General features: G+C 41.6%; 1 protein-coding gene across 1 annotated transcript; it reads left to right on the top strand.

The window, feature by feature from the left end:
* The first annotated feature begins 7,061 nt into the window (after positions 1 to 7,061).
* On the top strand, positions 7,062 to 8,984 carry twist2. Its single transcript, XM_015965514.3, has 2 exons — positions 7,062 to 7,721; positions 8,815 to 8,984. The coding sequence occupies exon 1, from the start codon at positions 7,193 to 7,195 to the stop codon at positions 7,685 to 7,687; it is 495 nt and encodes a 164-aa protein (XP_015821000.1). The 5' UTR covers positions 7,062 to 7,192; the 3' UTR covers positions 7,688 to 7,721; positions 8,815 to 8,984.
* The last annotated feature ends 1,893 nt before the right edge of the window (positions 8,985 to 10,877 follow it).

Raw genomic sequence — 10,877 nt, 5'->3', positions numbered from 1 at the left:
CCTCACTTCTGATTACCTTCAATGGTGTCTGTTTGTTGCAACCAGCAGGTACAAAAACTAACTTGTTTTTATTTGACTATTTTTCTGTCCTGTCTGTTTATTATCTTCCTGCATCTCCTCTCAGTCCTAAAGAGAAACTGCTACCTGGGTTCATATATATTCACCTCATGAGTTACCTTTGAACTGCAGTTCTAAAAGATCTACCGACCGCAAAAACAGCGGAGTTCTCGCCGGCGGCATCAGTGAGGTGCGTCACCGAGGACAAAACAGGTGATGTGCCTCGATCCACAGCAGCGAAACGCATCAGGCACAAATAAAAGAACAAAAGACAGAAAACATAAAAGGAAATGAGCCGACATGAACGATCGCGTGTTAAATTAGTTTTTGAGGTGGCGACACCTGATTTGATAATGTTACTGTGGCCGTGCTCAGGACGCAGATGTCTGGAGCGCGTCAACAATCAGAGCTTTGCATGTGCAAGCTGGTTAAGGTTAGGATGGGGGTGAGGGGGAGGTTAAATTGCAAGAGGGTAAAGGTCACAATTTGGGTAAATGTCCGTTTTACGGCGGGTGTCAGTACCGACGTTCTGGCACAGCGCGTCGCCTCCCGACACGCAGGAGCTCGTCACCTGCTGACAGCAGGCTGCTGTCTTTTCCGAGGACTGCATCTTGCCTGTCATTATCACGTGACAGCGACTAGTCGATGACAGGCATAAAAAGTCACTATAGAGCGGTGAAGTCGACTAGTGACTAGTTCAGACAACCCCTGCTACTGCTCTCCAGAGTGTTCTGCAGCATAATCAACACGTTCTCTTTGAACTTGATATCAAATTTTCGCCTCCTCTTCGTCTTCGCACGGTTAAAGTTACCCTCGCGGTCTATCACTGGCAAATCAAAAGTGAGACGGATGACACAACCGCCCCCCTGTGGTACTTGCATGTTACCACATTCCACCCGGCCACAATAAAAAACCGGCCATTATTCACCTCCGCCGACTCCGACACCGGCCAAAATGTGATACCCGGCAGTTAATTAAATACAGGCTAATATTAGAGGATTTACGGTAACAATCCAGTTACATCATTAACGTTTTAAAGATGGTGGAGATATAGTCATTTAAGTCACGTGTTGCATGGGACTGCAGCAGCTCGGGAGGTGGAGCGGGTTTTCCAGTAATTGAAAGCTTAGGTTTGATCCCGACCCTGACCAGCGAATGATGCCCCGCCTCTCAGTGCGCCCAAGGGCAGCTGTAGCTACATCGTATCTCATTCCCACCAGTGTGTGTTTATGTGTATGAATGGGTGAAAGACTGAAACGGCCCCACCCCCGCCATCTCCATTACTCACCTCGCAAAGCCCCAAAACGACGTTCTCCTGCCGGCGTCCTGTCAGCTCTCCATACCGGCAGCATGAAACGAACACTCAGGAAATCTTGAACCTTTTGCACAGCCTACAGGAAAATCTTTCATATCGGTAACATCTCAAGTCCTATTACAATCCAGTTCCGTCGTTTATTTTTTAAAGACCGTGGAGACTTTGTCAGTTTAATCAATTTCTGGGATTAATCAAGTATTTTTGAACTGAATTGAACTGAAGTCATGTGCTGTATGGGACAGCAATAGCTCAGGAGTTGGAGCGGGATTTCTAGTAATCGGATGGCTGCAGGTTTGATCCTGAGTCTGGCCAAGGAATACTGTTGTTGTGTCCTTGGGCAAGACACCTAACCCACTTGCGTGATGGTGGTGGTCGGAGGGACCGGTGGCGCCAGCATTCGGCAGGCCTCACCTCTGCCATTGCACCCCAGGGCAGCTGTGGCTTCATTGTTGCTCATTCCCACTAGCATGTGACTGTGTGTGAATGGGTCAGACTGATTGTATTGTAAAGTGCCTTGGGGGGTTGTAGAACCCCACAAAAGCACTATACAAATATAGGCTCCATGCTTTCGTTCTTTTTTAAACACAGAAACAGTTTTGTTTACCTGTTTGTAGCTACAGTTTCGCCGACGGCTGCCGGCTTCTTCAGGCTGACGCTGATGGTGGCGCGTCACTTCCTTCTCCGCTACAAACAGGTAAACAAAACTGTTTCTGTGTTTAAAAAAGAACGAAAGCATGGATTTAGAAAGACACAGCAAGAACACACCTAAGATGTACAAATATGGGCTATTTACCTTTTCAATATAACTGACAATGTTTTTTAAATTTATCACAAATGTATTCTTCTTAAAGAAAATTCCTAAATATTATTGTAACATCATGGGGTCATGAGAAGTCAGGTTCCGTCATTTTATTGTTTCTAAATTTATTTTTTAAATAAAATAAATTTAATGAAATTTATAATTAATCTGACTGAAAATAAACGTTATTATAATGTCCATATTTGATCTAAAGATCACCAAACAATCTCAACAGCTTTGTCTTTATTTTGAACATGCATACGTACACATAGTAATACACACAACATAAGTAACGTCTCCATCTCCTTTGGTTTCGTACACACGGTCAAAAGAGAGTAGGAAGAAGCATCAGCTCATTTAATCCCACCCTTTCTCGACATCACATAGTTATTTAATGTTGTCTGGTAGTTTTTTGGCAAATGACTTTGCAACATATTCACACAAATGGCACATGGTTTATCACGATCATCTCATGAATACAAACATTTTGTGTTTAGGAACACACTTTTGGACCTTCTTCCTTGTATTTGGTAAACATCGTGAGTTGAAGCCTTTTTTAAACAGCATCAAGTTTGGACATTGCTTCAATTCATCACTCATCCTGTTCCACAGTTTCACACACACACACACACACACACACACGCACACACACACACACACGCACACACACACTGAAAGTTTTTAATGTTGTTCGGACTCGAGCATGTTTGAATATTAACTCCCCTCTTACCTGATGCCTCCCCTCCCTTTTATGAAACTGTTTTAATGTGTTGTCTGGAAGTAGTTCATTGTTGACTTTGTACATTAGCTGTGCTGTTTTAAACTGAACTATCCCTGGACATTTTAACATTTGTGATTTTAAAAACAATGGGTTTATATAATCCCTGTAACCGTGTTATGAATGGTCCCTAGAGCCCTTTGTTGTAACACAGATAATGATGATGATGCACATTTATAGGTGTTTCCCCAACCCTCTGTGCAGTCATTTAAATATGTGGAAATAAGTCAACAGTATAGAATGTGTTTGACTTTATTTAGTATTGAGATGCTTCTTGAGATTGTATTGCTTATATGTTTAATGTGAGCTTTCCAGCTGATTCTATTGTCTATTATTAAACCAAGAAATCTGATCTCCTTCACTCTTTCTCACACCATCAATTTGGATTTGTTCTTGTAAATTTAGGCTGCTGTTCCCAAACAGCATGATTTTAGTTTTATTCAAGTTTAGTGATAATTTATTCCATTCAAACCATTTTTTTTAGTTTTTGTAGTTCTGAGTTGAGCGTATGTAAGAGTCCCTTGAAATTATCCCTAGAACAGAAAATAGTTGTATCATCTGCAAATAAAATTAACTTTAATGATTGTGACACCTGGCAGATGTCATTCATATAAAGAATGAACAGTTTTGGACCAAGCACTGACCCCTGGGGAACACCACAAACAATGTCCAAGCATGTCGGTCAAATAATTCCTGATCCAGTCTAGTGCCACCCCCCTAATTCCATAGCATTCCAGTTTATTTAGTAGGATGTTTTGATTGTGTCAAATGCTTTTTTTTTTTTAGATCTGAATACTTCTGCTGCACACTTTTTTCTGATCTCTAGCATTTGTAATGTCCTCTAGTGTTTCAGTTAGTGCCAGTGATGTTGAACCATTAGCTCTAAATCCATACTGACTGTCAGTAAGTAGTTTATGTTTTTCTAAAAATGTATCTAGGCGGTTAGTGAACAATTTTTCTAGTATCTTGGCAAATTGAGCAAGTAAGGAAACAGGTCTGTAGTCATCAATAGTATACTGGGAATAATACTGGTACTTGATAATGTCTCTAGATTTAATGCAATTTCAACAGAAACTATGAGTTTCATTTCGTGACTTACTGATCAAATGATTTTAAAAATTCCTAAAAATTCAATCAATCATCAAAAATTACCAAAGTACTCTCACATGGCAATGTCAAGGTGTGGAATACAATGCTGTTGTTTTTAAATCAGTATATTCAAAGCTTTTTTCAGGAAAAATTGGTTAATATAATTTTAAGGGTCACACCCAAAATAAAAATATTCATTTAAAATATTGCTATCACCACAGGCACATGTGGAATGTTATTAATGGTTTATATTTACTATTTCTTCAAAAAACATTCTAACAAAATTATTTACTTTTTTATTCAACTATACAGAAAAACTGACATAAAGTTAAAAATGAATTAAAAATCTGTGCTTTTGTACAAAAATCTCTAAATATTCCCAGATTACCTTTGTGATGTGGGACATCTGCCTGTATTTTTATAAGGATCATAAATCTTGAACATATCTTGAAATAAGGTAATATTAGCATTAGTGGCTGTCAATAAAAAAATCCTAATATTAAACACAAGGGGGCACTCAAATCAGGAATATATTTTATGTGTTTAATAAACCACCCAAGACTAAACGCTGTGCCAAATTTCAAGACGTTTGGCTCATTGGGATTGGTGCTACAACTGCTAGCCTAAAAATGTACTTTCGTAAACTAGAAAGAGTAAACCCCTTCGCGGAGCTGCGATTTTTTGTTATTTGAACCCAACTGGCAGTTATAAAACCTAGAAACTGTCTTCTAAGTGCAAATAAAGATTTTTAGGATTTTTTTCTAATTTGAATTTGAAATGATTGTAAACCACGCCCACGTTGATGGATCATTACCATGTTGATAATGTTGTCTTAAGACTGTAAAATGATGACATCCACACAGTTTCATGCAGATCCATTTAGCCAGTTCAACAGTATAAATTCTTCCTATAGCGCCCTCTATTGCTGGATCAAGCTGACAGTCAACACTGGAACCTTGGGTACTGTTGTTGTGAGGGGGTGTTTTGTGAGGCCTACATAGATGCTCCTCGGGGCCGTTTTCAGAACCAGGAGGCCTCCTGCAGCCGAGTAGTGGTTCAGAGGTCGCAGTCAGGAAAGTGTGATTGTGTGTGCACATTCCGTTCCTCCTTGCTACGTGCACGCACATATCCAAGCATTGCTTTCATTTTTGCACATGTGGAACATTACAGTTTCTATCTGCGCTGCGGCCTGCAGGGTCTAAAAGAGCTCTGGCTCTGCGGGGAAGCAGTGTGACAGTAAGTGGAGCTAAAACACAAAGCAGACGAAGTTTCTTGTGTAAGTGTGCACTCTTAGGTTTAAACGGTGTTGCACAACATTTAGGGGGTGGGGGTGGGGGGAGTGGGGGGGTTGATAGGTTCCACCCTGGTTCCACCCCATTTACAGAGAGACCAGTGTCCCCCCTGGACGTGTGAAACACAACACAGGCACCATAAGAAGATCATTTTCAGACCCTTTTACTGAAACGAGAAAAATATCACCCTGATGAGCTCAGCAACAGATTTCCACACTGAGGTGAAGCTGGTTTAAGTTAAATATTCAACATTCAAGCTACTTTCACTTATAGGGACCATCAGCTGACCATGTCTACCCCTTCATTACCACCATGTACCCATCCTCCAATGGACTTCCAGCAGGATAATGCACCATGTCATAAAGCTTCAATCATTTCAAATTGGTTTCCTGAACATGACGATGAGTTTGCTGTACTACAACGGCCCCCACAGTCACCAGATCTCAACCCGAGCTTCGTGCCCTGGATGTGCATCCCACACATCTCCATCAGCTGTAAGATGCTATCCTATCAATGTGGGCCAACATTTCTAAAGAATGCTTTCAGCACCTTGTTGGATCAATGCCAGTATGAATTAAGGCAGTTCTGAAGGCGAAAGTGGATCAAACACCGTATTGATATGGTGTTCCTAATAATACTTTTATTTTCCTCTTTTGGTGACGGGACCTGTTGATTTAATTTGTGTGGCTTTACAAATTTCACTGACTGAATATTTGTAGACGGTCCCTAAGTGAATCACCAGTTGGATGAAAGTCATCTCTGACCGCAGTGATCCACGCAGTGGCGCTGCCAGAGGATTTGGGCCCCATGAAACATGATTAACTATTATTTGTTCAAATTTAATTAGAATTTTTAATAAAAATTGGACCCCCCCCCCCCCCACACACACACACACACACGCACCTCCCCTGTATCCAACTAACTTCACAACAGAGGTTTTCATTCACATCTGAAGTCTCATCTACAGAAAGATAAATGATTTTTGGCTTTCGTGTAAATTTTGTCCCTCCGAATGCATTTTTGGGCAGAAATACTTCATAAGAAGACAAAATAAATCATTTTTCTTCAGGAGCTTCTGTGAAAAACCGAAACCACAGACTCCAGAGCTCAGTCAGCTGATCTGATTAAACGGTGAATATTTGTGGTGGAAAAACCTTCAGATCTCATAATTTGAGCCACCTGCGCGCCGCCGTTATTCCTCTTTTTTATTGAAGCAGCAAGGCCTGACAGCTGGAGAGGCGGACCGCTGTCAGGAGCTGGGTGTCCGGCTGCTCTCAGCCTCCATCCCCGCGTCACCAGATCTGATTTCCTGCAAGTTGCATACAATATTATTACAAATGAACTTGTGATATTTACAATAGAGTATTATATAAATGTAGATACATAACGAAAAACTATAGAAATTACGCAAAATCTGCAGAACCCGGACATTTCACTATATATAGTGTGTGTTTTGTTTGGTTGCGGGTTGATGTGTTTTAGTGAGAATAGCATGAAGCCAAATGACGTCTCCAGGCCTGACAGTAAACGAGCGTCCAGCCTGGCTTTTGTACACAAACCGCTGGAGCCTCCTGTTATTAGAGGAGCAGGGCGCACCCTCCGCCCACTAAATCCCTCCCCTTCCACTCTTAAAACTATTTAGCATCTGAAGCTGGGATAAAGTTTCCCGAAATCTCTTCAGGAAAAAAAGACGTATGCGTGAGGAGACGCGTGCCAAGCGCCAGCGCGAGCTCCCTTCATCCAAAAGACAGCGGATAATTTATTCTCCCTGTCTTTAAGGATTTCTACAACTTGTGGTAACCACGGCTTCAAAGGTGGACAGCATTTTTTCCTCTCTTTCCCTGCATTTCTTCAAGAAAGAAATGGAAGAGGGTTCCAGTTCTCCGGTCTCCCCTGTGGATAGTCTGGTGACGAGCGAGGAGGAGCTGGAGCGGCAGCAGAAGCGCTGCCCCAGAAAGAGGAGACACAGCAAAAAGTCCGGCGAGGACAGCAGCGGGAGCAGCCCGGCTCACGTGAAGCGGGGCAAGAAACCCAGTCCGAGCAGCTCTCAGTCGTACGAGGAGCTGCAGAACCAGCGGGTTCTGGCCAACGTCCGGGAGCGCCAGCGGACTCAGTCTCTGAACGAGGCCTTTGCGTCTTTGCGCAAAATCATCCCCACGCTGCCGTCGGACAAACTCAGCAAGATACAGACGCTTAAGCTGGCCTCCAGGTACATAGACTTCCTGTGTCAGGTGCTGCAGAGTGACGAGATGGACAACAAGATGTCCAGCTGCAGCTACGTAGCACACGAGAGACTCAGTTACGCGTTCTCCGTGTGGAGGATGGAGGGCGCCTGGTCCATGTCAGCATCCCACTAGCATCGGGGACACCTTCAGGTCTAATGCCAAAGCGGTGGGTACCATGCAGGTCTACGCAGGGGAACGTGAAGTAGACCCAAAAGAAGGAAGCTTATTTGTTCATTACCTTGACAACAGCGCATCTCCAGCTGGATGCTGCTGCCTTGGTTCTCTGCGTCAGAACCGTCTCCACGCAGGAGACATGTTCACCTCCTGGTTAAACAGGAGCACAGTTCAGGATTCTGCTGAAGGAAACACTGGAACAACTTGCGCAGAAAGGTGCAGCAGTGGCGCAATCGCGGGTGATTTGCTTCCAGAACAGAGCGCAGACCGCAGGAACGGGCAGCTCGGCTGGACATCAGAGGCCCGCATGAGCAGGCTGCGGTGGCGGTGTTCCCGCAGGTTTCAGCCTGGTTAGGTCATGTTTGGAGGGTTTCCTCTGGATGAAGCAGAAACGCTAAATATTTTATTCTGATACCTTAAACAAAACGCCTTTAATAATAAAACATGCTTAGATGATTATTGTGCTTCATTTGATGCTAATATAATATATAATATATATAATATAATATAAGATGTTTTATTTTCAACATGAAAACCAAACCGGCGCTGTGGAGCTAAATTTATCTGAATAAAGTTGAATTTATCAAATATTTATTTTTATTTTAAAAGCTTTTTTTGTTTAGTTTTTAAATCTTTTCAAAAGAAGTGTAATTGAAAGCAATTTTATTTTGTTTATTTGGGGAGTTTATTGAATACAGAGGGGAGAAAAAATCCTCCCAAAAACTTTTATTCTTCAGTGACCTGATAGTTTTTTTTCTGGGAAACCCTTTGAGGCCTAAAATGTTCATCTGAATATTTATTTATTTATTTATTTATTTACATAGAATCATTTATTTTAATTTCTTAATTAATTTATTCCCCCACAAACCTGCATTTATTCAGGGGTTTTAAGCAGCTCAAACACAAAATGCTGTTTCCTTTCCGTTCCCATGTGGTTTCCGTCAGCTCAGGCTAATAGAACTGATTCATTAATGACTTCCTGCTCCCCAAACGAGCCAGAATTACGTCAGAAACGCGTCATCGTACGCAGCCGGATCAGATTTGGTGTTTTTACTCCGCATTAATGATGTTTTCTTTTGTTACAGACTGTTTCTAAAGAATAAAAGGGACTAATGAAGAACTCATCAACCTCAAAGGGCCTTGGAGGAGACGCGTCATGTGATTTTCTTCGAGCTCATTGCAGTGCGCGTGCACGCGTGCGTGTGGACAGCTCCTCTCGTTTACGGCCTGTATTCCAGCAAAGACACCTTTTATTTTTATTATTTTTTACATGAAGAATTTTTTTCAAAGACTTTGAAACCAAAGTATGAATCTATATAAATGTAAATAATTAGTAATATCCTGCTAAGGGACCAATGCAATTTTTACGTTGTTGTTTTTTTTTGTATCTTTTTTTCGCTGCATGGGTTTAAAATCACGACTTTCTGTTTCATTTCCGTCCATTTTACACTGTTTCGTTTATTTATTAAACTGGATTTTTTAAAACCAATTTAGCCTCCTTTTATGTACTTCACGAGTATTTCTTCAGGGAATAAAACCAAATTTAAAAGAACCGGGATCGTTTTAATCGATTAACTGACGAACCGCCCACCACCACCTTCCCTTCTGCTGGTTAGAGAAAGAAAAAAAGGACTTTGAAAAGAAGAGAAGACTATAAAGACTCATTAGGAGGGAGGAAAAACTCAGTCACATAAAAAGTTTGTGTGGATTTAAAAGCAGCAAAAGGAGCAGGGAGCCCCAAATGGCGCAGAATTGCGCAACAACGCTGCAAGGAAGAGACATAAAGGAAGTCTCCCCAAAAACTTTCTTTGGAATTGTTTCTCTGCTTCTGAATGAATTATCACCGTTTAAATCTAGACGTTATTCAGTCTAAAAACTGAATTTATGCAGATTTTTGGCTCCTTCTGTTGCAAACATTTTAACTTATTCCCAAAAAAACAACACTCATGTTTAAACATACAGATATTTAAAACTGTCCTGTGTGATTTCATGCATTTTACTGTGAGTGAATCAGGAATTTGCTGCCACAAACAAGTAATTTTGTTTTATTTTTTTGTTGGGTTGTTGAGCATGTATTATAACATATTTGTTTTTGAATTTACAGAAATGCATTTCATTTTGTAGCTGCGGGGCTTGCAGTTTAAGGAGAGTCTTTCCAACTCTTACCTTAGTGCTTCAGTCGAGTCGTCCGGTTTAAAGGGAAAAACGAAGGTCATAACAACGGACGTGGCCCGAAATCTAGCAAACCCACCGTCAGTTTGGTGTGTTTATTGCATTCAACAGCAGGTGAAATCATCAATGAAAATGTTCACAATAAGTTGTTAAGGATAAGCAGATGCTGTAGTTTGGTCATGGTGGTCTGGGATGTTGCTGGGCAGCTCTTCCTCCCCAGGCCAGCTGAGCCATAGGAGCCCGTTTGATACCTGCTCATTATCCAGGGCCCTTACAGCCGAGCCGCTCAGAATCACCCAGGGGGCCAGCGCTCCAGTGGTGCGAGAGATCCAGATGTTTCCCGTAAAATCAAACGGAAAAAGCTACAAAACTTTAATTTGCAGTAAAAAGGGAATAAAGTAAAGGTTTACACTCCGCGTGTCTCAAATGGTATTCTGTGTTCGTCTGGTTCAGTAAAAAAAACTCCAAATATTAACCTTCTGCCCCTCCGAGGCTGATGCGAGCCTGACTGAACCTTGTTTGTTTGTGTGCTTTTCTGGCAAAGCGGAGAGTCAGCTGCGTTGGCCACCATCGAGGCAAAAAGCTTTCGTCAGGCTTCAGAAAAGCCTCAAGTGTTGGTCTCCATCTTCAACTTCCTTTTGTTTTAAACTAACCACACAAGTTCATTAAAACGTATTTTAAGTACAGCTTTGCACACGAGTCATTTCATTAATCATTCAGCTCTGCATCTCAGAGAAAGAGCCTGAATAAAACAGGTTGGGTGTAACATGCTGAGATTCTGCTGCATAATCAGGTTTATATGGGTTCAAACTGGACTGGTTCTATGTTCAGATGCTTGCTGCATTAGAAGTCAGGACGAAAAACCTGAAAACGTTAACATTTATTTTTTTACTGAGAACGTTACTCCTGTTGGAGGTTTTCCTCATCAAGACATAATGAAAAAAGCTTGAAGTTAAGTAAAACACATGGAAAACGA

This window comes from Nothobranchius furzeri, chromosome 14 (assembly GCF_043380555.1).
Source record: "Nothobranchius furzeri strain GRZ-AD chromosome 14, NfurGRZ-RIMD1, whole genome shotgun sequence".
Classification (NCBI taxonomy): Eukaryota; Metazoa; Chordata; class Actinopteri; order Cyprinodontiformes; family Nothobranchiidae; genus Nothobranchius; species Nothobranchius furzeri.
The sequence above is the reverse complement of the archived record's forward strand: the minus strand, read 5'-3'. Positions and strand labels throughout refer to the sequence as shown.

Excerpts from the sequence above, each read along its gene's own strand:
- twist2 (XM_015965514.3), top strand. The coding sequence starts at position 7,193 with ATGGAAGAGGGTTCCAGTTCTCCGGTCTCCCCTGTGGATAGTCTGGTG.